Source organism: Schistocerca gregaria, chromosome 2 (genome assembly GCF_023897955.1).
Source record: "Schistocerca gregaria isolate iqSchGreg1 chromosome 2, iqSchGreg1.2, whole genome shotgun sequence".
In the NCBI taxonomy this organism is placed as follows: Eukaryota; Metazoa; Arthropoda; class Insecta; order Orthoptera; family Acrididae; genus Schistocerca; species Schistocerca gregaria.
The window spans coordinates 755,120,914-755,139,583 of NC_064921.1; the positions used below are offsets into that span (position 1 = coordinate 755,120,914).

The 18,670-nt window shown below is 45.7% G+C and overlaps 1 protein-coding gene across 1 annotated transcript in view; it reads left to right on the forward strand.

Annotated features, from left to right (window-relative positions):
- Positions 1–18,670, forward strand: part of LOC126334947 (leucine-rich repeat-containing G-protein coupled receptor 5-like) — a 355,730-nt gene that overhangs the window by 302,032 nt on the left and 35,028 nt on the right. The window contains exons 4-5 of the mRNA XM_049997690.1: positions 2,196–2,372; positions 13,648–13,982. Of these exons, the coding sequence (XP_049853647.1) occupies positions 2,196–2,372; positions 13,648–13,982 (512 nt within the window). The remainder of the gene's footprint in view (positions 1–2,195; positions 2,373–13,647; positions 13,983–18,670) is intronic.

The following is an 18,670-nucleotide window of genomic DNA, read 5'->3' on the forward strand; positions in this document are numbered from 1 at the left end:
AATTAAGTAAAAAAATTGAAAACAAACTTATTTCTTACGGTGCGTTTAACGTTAAGAGGCGGCCTGCTTTTTCACCGCTTGAGGCGCTACTGTCGCTCCAACAGTAACATGGTAATAATTGTCCCAGCATTAACTTGTCACGACTCTATGTATAATTTCCCCGTACATGATCAAACGAGTTGTCCAACTTTACTAGGCTTGTCAAATATTTCACTGTGTATGGGGCTTTTCGACGTGTTTGTCAAACATAGACAATGTTTGACAGAAATTTTGACTGACACAAAGTTTTAGTGAAAAAGACTTTTATTGCAACTTATCTCGTTGTTTCGTGAGTTTCCTCGACTGTGGAAACTATGTTAAAGGATATAAACAAAATGTCACTGGCACTTACCAAAATGGTAGAGGTGTCACCTCTTTCTCAAGGTATATTACACATGAAGAGGTTAAGAAGAAAACCAGTATTTCATGCACAGAATACAAACGGGAGTGGAAGAAAATAAACAGAAGTCGAAGCTCTCCGGTTCTTCCACGGACGATGCAGACTGTTTGATATTTTTCTCATATTTTTGGGTCATAGACATGTAATAATGTTTAAACGATATTTCCGCCACTCGACCGTGCAAACTTCTTTATTTTACATTAATATCATGATTTCGGCTTTATGCCATTATCAGATACAACCGTTTTGGTCATTATCAGACTTTATCAAGTGAAGTGACCATCAAGAACTATTGAACTGGGTCTCCCAGCGTGAAGATAAGTACAAAATCAGAAAAAAATTATGGCAGACAGTTAGTAAACATGTTTTCCAACTGGATGACAACAAGTAACCCCCATAACATCTTTTCAGACAATTTTCACTGCACATGTAACGACTGCATTGATATTCATTCTGTGGCTCAGTTGTGGTTGTCAACCAATGACTTCCATAACATATTTTGAGACCTTGTTCATATAACGATTTTATTGATGTTTATTATGCGTTTCAGTTGTTCTATGGCTGGAAACATGTTTGCTACCTGTCTACTATACATTTTTGTGATTTTGTACGTAGATATTGCCGGAACACTAAGTTCAGTAGATGTTGACTATGACTTCACTTAAAAATGTCTGGTCATATCCAACATTGTTGTAGAATGAGACGATATACTGGCAGAAGTAAAGCTGTGAGTACCGGGCGTGAGTCGTGCTTCGGTAGCTCAGATGGCTCGCCGGCACGGTAGCTCAGCGTGTTCGGTCAGAGGGTTAGCTGCCCTCTGTAATAAAAAAACTGAGTTAATGGATCAATAACGAACTTCAATGGGCGTCAGGTGACGTCCGCCACGAACAATTGAAACGAGCAATAACGAACAAAATGAGATTAAAAAAAAAAAAGATGGTAGAGCACTTGCCCGCGAAAGGCAAAGGTCCCGAGTTCGAGTCTCGGTCGGGCACACAGTTTTAATCTGCCAGGAAGTTTCAACATTGTTGTACTTGATAATGAATTAAGGCCGAAATGACGATAGTAATATAAAATAAAGAAGTTTGTACAAACAGATGGCGTAAACATTCAAACATGTAGGTTCCCACGTTTTGTAGACTGTCATTGCAGGACCAAGTAGAAGGCAATAAATTTTCGCATACTGGTGTCCTCTTTTATAGTGTGAGTGCGAATTAACTAAGTAACTATCAATAAGTCATTAAAAGTTTCACTTTCCATTCGGAGAAAGTTGATATAATCATAAATTTCCGAGTGCAACATTTCCTTTAACAGGTTTTCATGTGCATATTTTTCTCGTTTTAAACTATTGCCTGGATCGGCGTCTTGTTTTCTTCTTCTTTTAACACAGTGCTAGACTCAATGCTAGAAATGCCTTATTTGTATTTGTAACCATTCATCATTCCTCTCCATCACGGTCGGAGGAAGGCAATGGCAAACTCCACTAGGACCTTGCCTAGTACAGCGCATCGTCCCCAACGCTCCTCGGAGTATCATCATCAGCCATTCCAACTAGTTTAAAAATAGAACATATATGAACAGTGTCTGCTTCACAAGTTAGGTTAAATTAACAGGCTTGTTGGATCTTGTACGGGCTTGTTTGACAAATCTGTGGGAGCGAATTTGACGATCCAGTTTGATCGCCTACAAGCGCCATTAGCCTGTGGTTGTGCCGCGCGCCCTTCAGCGCAGCGTTAACTGGTGGTGTTGTTCGCAGGTGAGCCTGAGCGAGAACCCGCTCATACTGCCGGCGTCGGGCCCGTTCTTCAGCGCGCCCACGCTCAGCGTCATCGACATCAGCAAGTGCGGCCTGCGCAGCCTGCCGGACGACACCTTCTCAGAGATGCCCATGCTGCACATCGTCTATCTCGCAGACAACCCGCAGATCGGACAGGTAACACGACACGAGCCGCCATATTGTTTCAACAGCAGGTTATGTACACTACTGGGCATAAAATTTGCTACACCAAGAAGAAATGCAGATGATAAAAGGGTATTCATTGGGCAAATATATTATACTAGAACTGACTTGTGATTACATTTTCACGCAATTTCGGTGCATAGATCCTGAGAAATCAGTACCCAGAACAACAACATCTGGCCATAATAACGGCCTTGATACGCCTTGGCATTGAGTCAACAGAGCTTGGATGGCGTGTACACGTACAGCTGCCCATGCAGCTTCAACACGATACCACAGTTCATCAAGAGTAGTGACTGGCGTATTGTGACGAGCCAGTTGCCCGGCCACCATTGACCAGACGTTTTCGATTGGTGAGAGATCTGGAGAATGTGATCGCCAGGGCAGCAGTAGAACATTTTCTGTATCCAGAAAGTCCCGTACAGGACCTGCAACCTGTGGTCGTGCATTATCCTGCTGAAATGTAGGGTTTCGCAGGGATCGAATGAAGGGTACAGCCACGGGTCGTAACATATCTGAAATGTAACGTCCACTGTTCATAGTGACGTCAATGCGAACAAGAGGTGACCGAGACGTGTAACCAATGGCACCCCATACCATCACGCCGGGTGGTACGCTAGTATGGCGATGACGAATACACGCTTCCAATGTGCGTTCACCGCGATGTCGGCAAACACGGATGCGACCATCACGATGCTGTAAATAGAACCTGGATTCATCCGAAAAAATGACGTTTTACCATTCGTGCACCCAGGTTCATCGTTGAGTACATCATCTCAGGCGCTCCTGTCTGTGATGCAGCGTCAAGGGTAGCCGCAGCCATGGTCTCCGAGCTGATAGTCCATGCTGCTGCAAACGTCGTCGAACTGTTCGTGCAGACGTCCCGATCTGTGGACTCAGGGATCGAGACGTGGCTGCACGATCCGTTACAGCCATGCGGGTAAGATGCCTGTCATCTCGACTGTTAGTGATACGAGGCCGCTGAGATCCAGCACGGCGTTCCGTATTACCCTCCTGAACCCACCGATTCCATATTCTGCTAACAGTCATTGGATCTCGACCAACGCGAGCAGCAATGTCGCGATACGATAAACCGCAATCCCGATAGGCTACTGTCAGACCTTTATCAAAGTCGGAAACGTGATGGTGCGCATTTTTCCTCCTTACACGAGGCATCACAACAACGTTTCACCAGGCAACGCCGGTCAACTGCCGTTTGTGTATGAGAAATCGGTTGAAAACTTTCCTCATGTCAGCTCTTCCTCCTTACCCGAGGCATCACAACAACGTTTCACCAGGCAACGCCTGTCAACTGCTGTTTGTGTATGAGAAATCGGTTGAAAACTTTCCTCGTGTCGGCACGTTGGTGTCGCCACCAGCGCCAACCTTGTGTGAATGCTCTGAAAAGCTAATCATTTGCATATCAGTGCATCTTCTTCCTTTCGGTTAAAATTCGCCTCTATAGCACGTCATCTTCGTGGTGTAGCAATTTTAATGCCCAGTAGTGTAAGTTGAAGGTGGAGGGGCAATAAAGGAGGGGATAGGGGAGGAACTAATTATATCAGCTGTATCGGGTCTTTACGCGAAATCAGCGGCTCGAACCGAGGATCTTCTTACTAGGCAGTTGCGTTAACCGCTGCCCCACCCAGGCACAGAGTCGCAAATACGCGGACTATCGCTAATTTTAGATTCCCGCTGGAGGTCGAACGTAAATGTACATTTGCACTGAAGGCTGTCCATTCATTGTCCATCGAGATGAGTCGACTATATGAATGTGCGGTGTCCATTCTTTTCGACAAAAGCAAGTTCCAGAGTCACCTTTTTGTAGCCATTAAACTCATACAGTCAGGAATTGATTACAGAATTATTGTGAGCTCCCTTTAGCTTACAAGGGGACCCTCCATTCTGTAAATCACGGATTTTGATGCGCTTCAAATATGTTGTAGAGGGACTTACCCTGAGTACGTGGCTATCCGGCTTTTTAGCGACGGGCCTTGGTTTTTGAGAAAATCGATTTTTAATTTCATTGCGTGGTTTGTATACCCGAAACATCACGAACGTTCCGACGAAGTCAGCGTAGTGCAGTAGTAAAGGTTCACAGCTACAGTGCTGGAGGTACCGTGTTCGAAAGCTGCTCGTGTACTTTCCTTTTTTCCCTTCAAAATCGACCGAATTTTTCAATTTTACTTCAAAGTATATCAACAAACAGTGTAAGGTGTGCGAAATTAAGATCTGTTCAGTTATTAATTTTATTCAAATATTCATTCCGTTTGTGGTTCGCATCATATACTCCCAATTCATATTCTTCGTTGAAATCTATCAGTTCATCATCAATAATGATCTGTCTTTCGGCCAAGAGATCCTGTGTTGCAATACATATCTCATCGCAAATTGCAACGGAATTGGCAGAGATCACGCTTGGCGGTGTATTCGTTACGAGATTCAAATCGCGGAGTAGATTTTCGGCTTATATTAAATAATTTTGTGATTTCGCCTTTTGATTCTTCGTTCAACTCCTCTACTTGTGGATCTTCTTCTGGCTGCGCTACTGCAGAAACACTTGGCTCTTTCATTTCACAGAATTTTTCTAACACACGGCACTAGAGACGCTTTGCGAGCAACTGACGCTGTAGTTAGATGCCAACGTAAAGGAATGTAACCCACAACCTCATTGGCGTAACTACTGCGGTTCCCGTTACGGCTAACGGTATTCACGGGAGAGGGGACGATAATGGGTGGAGATCGATATCAGGTAATACAAGAAGCGACCGTTGTTACATATATACAAAGCTCGCAATGAACTTCAAAACCGATTCTCTCAAAAGCCAAGGCCCGTCGCTAAAAAGCCGGATAGCCTGGTACTCAGGATAAGTGCCTGTACAACATATTTAAAGCGCATCAAAATCAGTGATTTACAGTATGGAGGGTCCCCGTGTTAGCGTAGATCAGCTCCATACTGCTGCGTAACTTTAATGTTTTGTAGCTCATTGCCTGAACAACAAACTACAGAAGACAATTTTAACCAAGACTGGACACCAAACGCCGTGATCTGAGACACTGTTTTGAACATTTGTTGTGAGCGGGACCGTAGCTTGCTAACACACACAAATGTGACCGAATAATACTGGTCCCTCAGAATGTCTTCCTCGCCGCAACACTGCTGTCGATCTGTAGAGTAGTTAGGAGAAGTATGTGACAACAGCTGGGTTGGTAGAGAAGATCTTGTTTTCTCTGTATATATGAATGATCTGAGTTATAGGGTGAACACCTGTTTGCGGTGTTTGTTGAAGATCTTTGGTTCGTGGCACGGTGTCGTCGTTGAGTGACTGTAGGAGAATACAAACGCCTTATTGTTAGACAAAATTTCTAGTTGATGTGATGAACGGCAGCTTGCTCTAAATATAGAAAAATGTTAGTTGACGCACATGAGTAGGAAAAACGATCCCGTAATGCTCGAATACAGCATTAGTAGTGTGTCGCTTCACGCAGTCACGTCGGCTAAATATCTAGGTGTAACAATGCATAGCGATATGAAATGGGACGAGCATGTACGGACGGTAGTAGGGAAGGTGAATGATCTACTTCGGTTTATACGGAGAAATTCAGGTAATTGTTGTTAATCTGTAAAGATGTCTGCGTATAAAACATTAGTGCGACTCACTCTTGAGTACTGTGTGAGTGTGTGGGATTCACACCATATCGGATTTAAATACGGACTACTAGATTTGTTACAGGTCGGATCAGTTATCACGTGAGTATTACACAGATGCTTCGTTGACATAAACGGAATCCGTGCAGAGAAGATGACGTTCTCGTTGTGAAACAGTATTGAGAAAATTTAGAGAATCAGTATTTTAAGCTGACTGCAGAACGATTCTACTGCCGGCAACGTACATTTCGCTTAAGGATCACGAAGATAAGAGAAATTCGTGCTCATATGTTGACATATAGACCGTCGTTTTCTCTCGTTCTATTTGCGACTTGAACAGGAAAGGAAATGACCAGTACTGGTACAAGGTACCCTATGCCATGCACTATGCGGTGGCTTGCTGAGTTTGTATGTAGATCTAGACGTAGATCTTACTATTTGTCGCGACGTCCTGAGTCAGAGCTGTCGGCTGCCGCAGTCTTACAGGCAAGAAACTGTAGAAATCTCCCGGGGGCGAAGGGGGGGGGGGTGGCTTTTTGGTTCAAATGGCTCTGAGCACTATGGGACTGTGGTCATCAGTCCCCTAGAACTTAGAACTACCTAAACCTAACTAACCTAAGGACATCACACACATCCATGCCCGAGGCAGGATTCGAACCTGCGACCGTAGCGGTCGCGCGGTTCCGGACTGCGCGCCTAGAGCCGCGAGACCACCGCGGCAGGCGGGCGTTTTGCGTTTGACCATTACCAACATTAGCGCTCTAAAAATGCAAGCGCTTAAAGTAGCCATTAAGAAATTATTGTTCCGCTATGTTGTAAATTAATGCATCACCGGGTAATTACACCCAATAATCCGACTTCCTGAGAAATTGAACGGTGAAACTTGGTTTTACAAGCAACAATATACTGATCTTTGTCAGAGTTCAGCTAATCGTGAACAACAGGAGATCCTGAAGAAGATCCCAGCAGAGTCTTAGAAACGTCGATAGTGTATAGGAAGTCGAGGAGTTTTTTTCAATGAAGAAGCCTTTCCTGAGTTAGTTCTTACACTGTTGTGCAAAATTCACAGACGAAAGTAACTTTCGCATAATGTGTCACTGCCAAGTAAGGCAGCTCGAAGAAACTTGTATCATACGTAGAAAAAACTGCTACAGTATAGTACAGAAGGATAGTGAAAGAAATACGCAATGAAACGAACAGATATCAGAATTTTATTCAAAGGCAATAATTAAAGTGAAGTCAGCGCAGTTCATTATGGTCCTCTGGACATTCCAAAAGATGGTGTGTGTTACCATGGACGGCAATGCATGCTCTGAAATTTGCTCCCATACTGAGCACAAGTCTGGCAAGGATTTCTTGTGGTAGGGCGTTAAATTCCTCCACCAGCGCGGTAGACGAAAGGTGAAAGTCATTGGTGCACGTGGATGTGTTGCAGTACCCCCCCCCCCCCCCAAACGAATGTCACACGTGCTCGATGTGATTTAAGTTGAGACGGAGAGGCCAGTTCATTCGCCGAGTATTCTCCCGTTCGAAGAGCTCCTATACTTGCGCCGTTCGATGCGGTCCCACATTGACATCCGTGAGAATGAAATTAGAACCGAATACACTCCTGAGAAGACGCACGTGGGGAAGGAAAACAATAAGGCTGACTTGTGAGTGTGCCGTGTTCAATGATTTGGAGGTCAGTACCGGTAGGTCGGTGCATCATTATGCAAATGGTTCAAATGGCTCTAAGCACTATGGGACTTAACATCTGAGGTCATCAGTCCCCTACACTTAGAACTACTAAAACCTAACTAACTTACGGACATCACACACATCCATGCCCGAGGCAGGATTCGAACCTGCGACCGTAGCAGCAGCGCGGTTCCAGACTGAAGCGCCTAGAACCGCTCGGCCACAGCGGCCGGGATCATTATGCCTGCTCACATCGTAGCACCTGGACCATCAAACCAATCATGTTCGTTAATGTTACTGGGTGCATGAGAGTACATCCAGCAATGTCGAACGTGTTGGTTCTGGTGGTCACAATTAGTAGATATTATCGTTTCTATCATTATTACCATTGTTGTCATCATTACACAGGGTGAAGAAAAAATACACACTTGGAGGTCAGCATGCGATTCCTCATCCAGATTCAAGACAGGAGTTTTTCTAGCAAAATCAGATTTGGTGCATTATGAAAACATGTGTATGGAAACGAGGAGTTGTCAACTCTGTCACATCATGCAGTGCATCGAAATGTACAGAGGAACGTGTACGCCCTGCACTATCGTACGAAGAGTCGTAGCTCCCTGGGTAGACTGCTGGGACATCAAAATACACATCCACCGTGGACCATGGAGCACGGCTCGAATCCTCGAAAGGTTCCTTTTTTATTTTTTAGATGTCCGTTCCATAGTTCTCGTCGTTTATAAGCATGACAACATTTTGTCACATGACAATAACCTACCACATGGGTGGGATCCATACAGTGCATGCACGTGTCTCCTAACCACGCAGTGCACAACCATAAGTGGTGCTGACAAGTTCTTGTAGGACGGCTTCCCAATGGGGTACACAAACGATGAATATGTCGATATACTTTTGGTGCTGAGTGCAACCGATAACCAAGCTGCAGCTGTTGCTCATGAGTATGTTGCACGGTACCCTTAAAGGCGCCATCCCGATGAGAGTGTTTTTCGTCACTTGGACCAACGCCTTTGGAAACCAGTAATCTTCGTCCACAAGAATGGACAGAGGTCGTCTAAGGAGTAGACGTACTCCACAAACAGAGGATGCGATTCCCTAAATCTTTCGCCAATCACCTCTGCGAAGTATCCGTGACATTGCAAGGCAGTTCGAGGTATCTCGAAGACTTGTTATTGAATTGTTGCACGATGAAGAACTACATCCGTATCATTACACGTCACCTGAACACCAGTGAACGGAAGGCTGCATCCGATGAGTACAGTTTTGAGAATGGCTGTTGCACGAAGTGGAAGATAACGAACATTTTATAAATGACGTGATATGGACTGATGAACCTAGCTTCACTCGTGAAGATATTTTCAACTCCCACAACGGGCATTGTTGGTAGTAACGCAACCCGTATGTCCCCTTTGGACGTGGCTTTCTGGCACGCTTTGGCATAAACCTGTGGGCTGGAATCATGCGAAGGGTGCTTTTTGGCCCTTACCTATTGCCGAACAAGCTGAATGCGCCCCTGTATCTTACGCTTCTTTGCAGTACTTTGCCTGACGCATTAGAAAACGTTCCACTTGGTGCTCGGTGACAGCTACGATTTCAGCATGATGGTGCACCGCTACGCTTTGGAATGAATGTGCGTAACTATATCAATGATGCGTTTCCAGAGAAATGGGTTGGTGGTGAAGGTGCAATGTTCTGGCCTGCGCTTTCCGCGGACCTTAATCCACGATATTTTTATTTTTGTGGACACTTAAAGGAACAAGTTCATAGTACTGCACCCATGGATGTACACGACCTAATAGCTCGCGTGCATGTTCCTTCGGCAATCGTGGATGCAGGCGTGCTGCGTTGGGTCCGGAAAAGAACAATCCGGCGAGTGGCCAAAGTGCTTGCAAATGCAAGGTGGTCGCTTTGAACATCTTCGCTAAAGTGAATGTTGGTCGTACGTGTCCGTACCGACTCTGTGAAGATAAGCCTGGACTTCAAATGTACAGAATGGAATTATTGTGCATCGCTTAATATGCAGTGTAGTGTAGCCTATCTTTTGTGTTTTTTGTAAGAAGGAAGGAAGAAGGAAGGAACGTGCCGTCTATATCGAGGCCATTAGAGACAGAGCACAAGCTCTGATTGTGTCAAGGATGGGGAAAGAAATCGGCCGTGCCCTTTTCAAAAGAACCATCCTGGCATTTGTCTGGAGCGATTTAGGGAAATCACGGAAAACCTAAATCTGGATGTCCGAATGCGGGTTTAAACCGTCGTCCTCCCAAATGCGAATCCAGTGTGCTAACCACTGCGCTACCGCGCTCAGTTTGCGTTTTTTGTATTTTTGGTACCTTATTGGATACAGACGATCTTACTGTATCCACTATTATTTTCTATAGACTTTATTTGTATCATGCACAAAACAAAGTGGTCATTTACGTCTGTAAGAAGTTCATGTTATATCTTAATGTTTAAATACAGATAATGTGGTGGTATAAATTGGCTACCATTTCTTGTTTTAACCGAAAAAAAAGAAGTTTGGCGTGAACGCGACTCGAACATTGGTGAGTCTGCATATCTATTCCCTACGACATTACCTCGTCTCATTGAGCTAACGGGACAGCTCCGGCACAGTGGAAGTTCATGCAACCTGTTTTTGTTCACACAGTTACAGCGTTTTCAGAGCCTCGTTTTTTTTAATCAAATTTCTAGTAAACATCTTGGCGGGACTAGGTTTTGCTAGATACACTTTTGCCTTAAATTGGGATGAGGAATCGCATTTCGACTGCCAATTGCGACACTTTTTCTTTGCATACTGTACTGTTTAGTCACTAAAGATGTCTGGTTAGAGGGCCTGAAGACTCTGATCTCGCCAGGTGAAATAAATGCAGAAATAATTAAATATTCGGACTTAATTAATAGTACAGCAGCGCAGAGAATTGATTCGGGTGCATTAGTAAACTTTTTCGAGTAGATCTGAGGAGCAATGCGACGTGAAACTCGTCTCGCGCTCCGCACATCACTGCAAAGAGTATAGATTATTAACTTCTCATGGTTGGGATACACAGTCATATAATATTTCTTAAAAGACATCATAATCTCCGTTGACTGTATAAAATATTTATTATTACGATTGCAATTTCGGCCTCATGGCTATTTTCAAGTAACAATGCAAAATAGACTTGGCCACTGTTTCTATGTTTCGATACAGTGTATCGATACGTGGAACTGTTTCAGTGTTTCGGAACGGCTGTGGTTCGCTGTTTCGAAACAGTGGTGTTTCATTCCGCCCCTGTCTCGGATAACCGGACCAGATTCGATCTCGAGCCAGACACAGAAACTGTATCGTTGTTTCAAAATAAGGCTGTTTCAGTCCACCTGTGCTTGTAACGGACTAATTTTATCGAAACAGTGATGTTTTAATTCCGCTCTGTGTCGGACGAGATTCGGGCTCGGCACAAGTACTGAAACACAACATACCACTTCATGAAACACTTTCAAGAGTGTCGAAATCTTTCTGACAAGCAATAGCATGAAGCTTAAGATATCCGAAAATAAAGCTTCGTTTCTAGCTGACTGTCCTATTCCGAAATGACCTAACATCTGCTTTATAAACACTAACCCAAACAATAAAACAACGCAAAGTATTCACATTCAAAATAATAAATATGTGAAAAGCATTCAGTCAAATTACACTTTTTTTATAACATGCGCGTCTCTGTTCATGTACAGTAATCATATTTAGAAACGCAAGTAAGCCTACAACATTTTGAATAAAAAAGGCGTAGAGTGACATAAATTTGCTGTAGGTATAATTGCAAGAAACCTGATTGACATACAACTGATAGTGTAATGGTGAACGGGAAGGGCTGGGAAGCATGGTGAATTTATAGTAATGGTTCGAAACACCTAGAAAGACTTGAATTATTTGGCGTTATTTGTGAGTCTATAGTCACTGTGCCTATTATCCACAATGATTCCCTTTGTGTGTATGGAAATTAGCAGGATGGGTATATTACCCATACTAACGGAATGTAGGAATCCCAGTAGCATATCCGTTGTTTCTCTAGTTTGCTCCCACCTCCAGTTCCGTTCGTGGTGGTTCTTCTGTCTTCAGCTATGGCTGTCCTCAGCCAATTGAAAAGTATGAAAGTTACACGACACGAAAGCAGCGTATTTGCTGCAGGTAATACGAAACTGCCAACACACCTAAGTGATAGTTTCATACTTTCTGCGATATGATCTCGCACCTCATTTGTGTTTATATGGACATACTTATATAGTAGACATTCAAGATGATAAAATGTGTAGGTTTATTAGATTACAAAACACAAACTGTTTCCCTGTTTCGAAACAGCGCATCGAAACATTACATTGTACTGTTTCATTTGTTTCGAAACAGTTACGTGTTTCAGTTTGCCCATCTCTGCAGCAAAAGTTACATTCTGTTAGAATATAAGACTATCTGACATGAGTACATGTCATCATTCTTTTTTTTTCTTTATTGTGATTTTAACACCCGTATAAAGACAGGCAGGCTGGCAGCAACCTATTACGACGCTCTTCATCCCAAGATATTACAATGGTGAAACAGAGAAGACACATGAGTTGGAACAAAACGGCGGGGAAAAACAGTAGACACATGAACATAAAAAATATGAAGCCGTTCACACTCGATGACAATCCACACTACAAACTGTTGACATGACGCACAAGCACTGATGACTTTGATGGTACACGTGAACGATGGAGCGTGATGGTGAACACTTGACACAAAACACGACAGCACACACGAGACACGCATGGCGATGATTTCCAGCGCGCGTAACCTGTGCGATCCCGGGGACCTGCCAAGAGGGGAAGAAGGGTGAGGGGGAGGGGGAGAGGGGAGGACAAAGATGCCACTGGCAGAGGAGATGGGAGGAGGAGTAGAGGGATGGGGGAGGGGAAGCCCGGGGGAGGAGTGGGGAGAAAGGGAGGAGGGAGGGAAGGGGGAGAGAAGGGAGGGAGGGTGCCCAAAGGAACAAACACAGGAAGAGGGAGGGAGGATCAAAGTTGGTAGGAGGGGTAGATGGAGGGGAGGAGGGCATCATCAGGGAGGGGGAGCCGGCGGAAGCCACCTTGGGAGAGGGTAAGGAGGGTGGAGAGATGGAGAGCAGGTGGGACGAGGGAATACGGGCGCGGCAGCGGGTGGGGGAGGGAGAGGATGGGGGAGACAAGCAGGTGAGGAGGATCGAGTTTACGGAAGGTGTACAGGATCTGTATCCTTTCAAGGAAAAGGAGGAGGTGGGGGAACGGAATGATATCGTACAGGATTTGCATGGGGGAGGGGAGACAGATGCGATAGGCGAGGCGGCGGAGAGCATGGCGTTCAAGGATCTGAAGAGATTTGTAAAAGGCAGGGGGGGAAGGTGGAGATCCAGGCAGGATGGGCGTAACAGAGGATAGGGCGGATGAGTGATTTATATGTGTGGAGTATGGTGGAGGGGTGCAGCCCCACATATGTGTGGAGTATGGTGGAGGGGTGCAGCCCCACATACGGCCGGTAAGGAGCTCGAGGAGACGGAATCGGGAGCGTGCCTTGGCTTGGATTGTCCGGAGATTGGGGGGGGGGGGGGCAGGAGAGGCGACGGTCGAGGGTGACCCTAAGGTACTTAAGGGTGGGGGTGAGGGTGATAGGACGACCATAGATGGTGAGATAGAAATCAACATGTTGTCGTCAAAATGCAGTCTTTAGAGAGTGAGAGTCCCACAAGATCCGATGAGTACGACACTTATTGCATCGTAATATGTTGTTAAGTATGCACTGAACTTTCAATGTTACCATCATTCTAATAATCTATCACAGATACAAGCTCAGCGTGTGGACTATGGCCGTAGCAGCGAATGGGACTCGGTCCGACGTTCCGATTGTTTCGGCTGTTGCAGACGAACGTGAGCGCGCTGTCGCAGCTGGAGCACCTGCACGGGCTGACGCTGATGCGCAACGAGCGCATGACGCTGACGGGGCCGGGCCAGCTGTCGGTGCGAGAGCTGGGCGCGTCGGGCGCGTGCCAGGTGCTGGCAGCGCCCCTGGCGGGGCCGCACCTCACCAAGCTGTCGGCGCAGGGCTGCGGGCTGTCCGCGCTGCCCGCCGTCATGGCGCAGGCGCGACCCAACCTCGAGATGCTGCTGCTCGGCAGGAACGCCTTCACCGGCTGGGACGCCTCCACCGACATGCCCTACCTCGCCGTCCTCGGGCTCGACCTCAACAACATCACCAGGTGAGACCGCACAGCTCGACGTCTGGCAACGCTATGCGTATGCGTTCTGCCTGGACGCTACAACGCGACGAGGGCTGGGGAGACAGATTTCGCTATGCAGTTGTGAGGGTACGAAAGTTTTCATGATTGTATGATTAATAATTCTGATGGTGGAAGAGCAGTTGAACGGAATGGATAGTGCCTTGAAAGGAGAATATAAGATGAACATCAACAAAAGCAAAACGAGGATAATGGAATGTAGTCGAATTAAGTCGGGTAATGCTGAGGGAATTAGATTAGGAAATGAGACAAAGTAGTAAAGGAGTTTTGCTATTTGGGGAGCAAAATAACTGATGATGGTCGAAGTAGAGACGATACAAAATGTAGACTGGCAATGGCAAGGAAAGCGTTTCTGAAGAAGAGAAATTTGTTAACATCGAGTATAGATTTAAGTGTCAGGAAGTCATTTCTGAAAGTATTTGTAGGGAGTGTAGCCATGTATGGAAGTGAAACATGGATGATAAATAGTTTGGTCAAGAAGAGAATAGAAGCCTTTGAAATGTGGTGCTACAGAAGAATGCTGAAGATTAGATGGGTAGATCACATAACGAATGAGTAGGTACTGAATAGGATTGGGGAGAAGAGGAGTTTGTGGCACAACTTGACAAGAAGAAGGGATCGGTTGTTAGGACATGTTCTGAGGCATCAAGGGATCACCAATTCAGTATTGGAGGGCAGCGTGGAGGGTAAAAATCGTAGTGGGAGTCCAAGAGATGAATAAACTAAGCAGATTCTCAGGACTGAAGACCACAACAACAACAACAACAACACTGTAATGAGTAATTGAGGAAAATGACGGGTCTTTCAACTTATACTATATCAGAAGACACTGATAGACGTGGACTCTCACACAGTCTAATTAAAAAGACTCACGTGTGTTTTTCTGATCAGCGCTGTGTGAAGTTACGGGCGAGTTGTGGCGCCCTGGAAATAGTAGGTTGAGTTGGCGTGGCCGAGCTGAGACCTCTCGGCGCTCCGCCGCTCGTCAGCGGCCGTACCATGTGGTCCATCGGCGGCGTGGCTGCGAATTCCATGGTGACGCTGTGTCGATGAAGGAGACATGCCAAAGATGGCGGACTTTGTGGAACCTTAATGGCAGACATTTCACAGTTCTTATAGAAATTAATAGAAGCCAGGTGAACCACTATACCCCAAAACTAAACATGCACATTACCATTATTTGTACGGCGATCCTGACGGCGTAATCAGATTTTCAATATCTTTATTAGTTTAAAGTTTAGTATCTAACGGTAAATTATACAAGTAACACCCAGCAACAAATTTCCAAAATCCATACGGTTCATCCGATTGCGTCGATCGACGTGTCTTTAGAAAGCTGTTAGTGTAAACCTAAATGGGTATAAATTATAGGCATGTAACTTGAATAGTTCATGAGTTATAGGAGATCAAAGTGGAAGATTGCTATCGATCGCGTCAGGCCATAAGTACTCCACAGTGACACGAAAAATCGGTGGCAGCATGCTTATAAATACACTCCTGGAAATTGAAATAAGATCACCTTGAATTCATTGTCCCAGGAAGGGGAAACTTTATTGACACATTCCTGGGGTCAGATACATCACATGATCACACTGACAGAACCACAGGCACATAGACACAGGCAACAGAGCATGCACAATGTCGGCACTAGTACAGTGTATATTCACCTTTCGCAGCAATGCAGGCTGCTATTCTCCCATGGAGACGATCGTAGAGATGCTGGATGTAGTCCTGTGGAACGGCTTGCCATGCCGTTTCCACCTGGCGCCTCAGTTGGACCAGCGTTCGTGCTGGACGTGCAGACCGCGTGAGACGACGCTTCATCCAGTCCCAAACATGCTCAATGGGGGACACATCCGGAGATCTTGCTGGCCAGGGTAGTTGACTTACACCATCTAGAGCACGTTGGGTGGCACGGGATACATGCGGACGTGCATTGTCCTGTTGGAACAGCAAGTTCCCTTGCCGGTCTAGGAATGGTAGAACGATGGGTTCGATGACGGTTTGGATGTACCGTGCACTATTCAGTGTCCCCTCGACGATCACCAGAGGTGTACGACCAGTGTAGGAGATCGCTCCCCACACCATGATGCCGGGTGTTGGCCCTGTGTGCCTCGGTCGTATGCAGTCCTGATTGTGGCGCTCACCTGCACGGCGCCAAACACGCATACGACCATCATTGGCACCAAGGCAGAAGCGACTCTCATCGCTGAAGACGACACGTCTCCATTCGTCCCTCCATTCACGCCTGTCGCGACACCACTGGAGGCGGGCTGCACGATGTTGGGGCGTGAGTGGAAGACGGCCTAACGGTGTGCGGGACCGTAGCCCAGCTTCATGGAGACGGTTGCGAATGGTCCTCGCCGATACCCCAGGAGCAACAGTGTCCCTAATTTGCTGGGAAGTGGCGGTGCGGTCCCCTACGTCACTGCGTAGGATCCTACGGTCTTGGCGTGCATCCGTGCGTCGCTGCGGTCCGGTCCCAGGTCGACGGGCACGTGCACCTTCCGCCGACCACTGGCGACAACATCGATGTACTGTGGAGACCTCACGCCCTACGTGTTGAGCAATTCGGCGGTACGTCCACCTGGCCTCCCGCATGCCCACTATACACCCTCGCTCAAAGTCCGTCAACTGCACATACGGTTCACGTCCACGCTGTCGCGGCATGCTACCAGTGTTAAAGACTGCGATGGAGCTCCGTATGCCACGGCAAACTGGCTGACACTGACGGCGGCGGTGCACAAATGCTGCGCAGCTAGCGCCATTCGACGGCCAACACCGCGGTTCCTGGTGTGTCCGCTGTGCCGTGCGTGTGATCATTGCTTGTACAGCCCTCTCGCAGTGTCCGGAGCAAGTATGGTGGGTCTGACACACCGGTGTCAATGTGTTATTTTTTCCATTTCCAGGAGTGTATATTTATTTATCTATGTCTTTGTTTCTATCCGATATATCCTATTAATGAAGAAATTGGTTAAATATTTACTGTGTTTTAGAAAGCACGCAGGCATTAAGCTACTGACCTATCTTTCGTTTCTATTCCTTTGATATATGTTTAATTGATTTGATTATGTATTTAATAATGTGTGTTAGAGCGTGTTTATGGTCCAGCCGTAGGAATGTTTATTTAATTTCAAGTTATTTAAATGTAAACCCAGTATTTCGAAAGTGTTTCAATATGTTCGTGAATGCGCGTTAGTTTGGAGACAGCGCGCAAGCGCTCTAGCCAATCACAGCGCTGGTGAATGGGGAGTTCGAACAGTGCGGCGCGAGATACTTGGAATGTGGAGCGGTTTGCGCGAGGTCGCGAGGGATAGAAATACTTCGGAGTGCGGACTTATGAACTTGTGAGATTTTCGAGGTTTCTACAGTGAAGACGTAGTATGTGTTTAGAAGTGAATATCTCACGAGCTACGTTGTTGTTCATAACTAATTACGTACAGTAGGAATCCTATGGTTTCCCTGTTATTCAACTTATATTTTATTTAATTGCTGGACCGTTGACACCAATAAGTGTTTTGCAGAAAAATACCACATTCTCAAAAGTGCTTCTACTATCGTACTCTTCATTTAAAGTCGTTAAGATAGTACCTGCAGATTGTATTTATTGGAATCTTTTATTTATAAATTTCTACGTTACATTCGCGATTGCCGAGTGATAGGAACCTTCGACCATTCGATTCATGTGTATATTCATATGCGAACTGTAGACAAAGCAGTATTTGGCTTGCAATGCTGCAACTACGTATACCAGCCCCTAGACAACGAAACCAGTCAAAACTTTTAATATTTCAACTTTTGAGTCTGAGAGTGCGTAGTTGAGGACCACATCATTTCATATATTATTGTGAATGCCCGCAACTGTGCTTTTAGTACCTTCCACCTTTACCATGCTATGGGGTATTGTTTGTTGCTGTATCCAACCGTCTGGGGGTCAGAAATGAGGGGGGGGGGGGGGGGGGGGGGAGAGGAGGGGAGGGAAGTGTGCCTCTCTTCTCGGATGAGCCTTGCGGAACACCCATCTGCTCCATGGCCTACAAGTCGATGTGATCCTACATCCACTTTACATCTCATGCAAATTTTCAGCTGCCAAAACCAGTCATCGTAATTGCCTAGAATACCTCGATTCTAACATTACTACATGCTATGGTGACAGGAATAGATGGTGTGTACCCCTAACAGGTGATGCTATCCTTTTACGATTGGTTCAGTGAACGAGGAACTTATGACCTCGTAGCCAACCTAACAATATTATTTTGTGTCCTGTTGTCTGCTGAACAAAATATGATGTTACGGCACATCGGACAAACTTTGTGACTGGTTGCCGGACTTCTGCTGTAGTGCAAATACATTGATACTCTTAAGACTACTGTCAAGTGCTTGGTAAAAGATACTTCCAGTAGTACATCACATTAAGATTTCTTCCCATTCCAATCACGTGCGGAGTGTACGAAAACGATTACTTGAATCCTCTGTGCACACTGTAATTGGTCCAGCTCTGTTTGCAGTCCCTGCTCGAGCGATACACAGCAGGCTGTGGTACTATCCTAGATTCCTCACATAATATTGATTCATGAAACTTAATTGCAAGGCTTTAACAGGACTCAGGCATTTTCCAGTTCAGATTGCTCAGCATTTTCAGAACACAC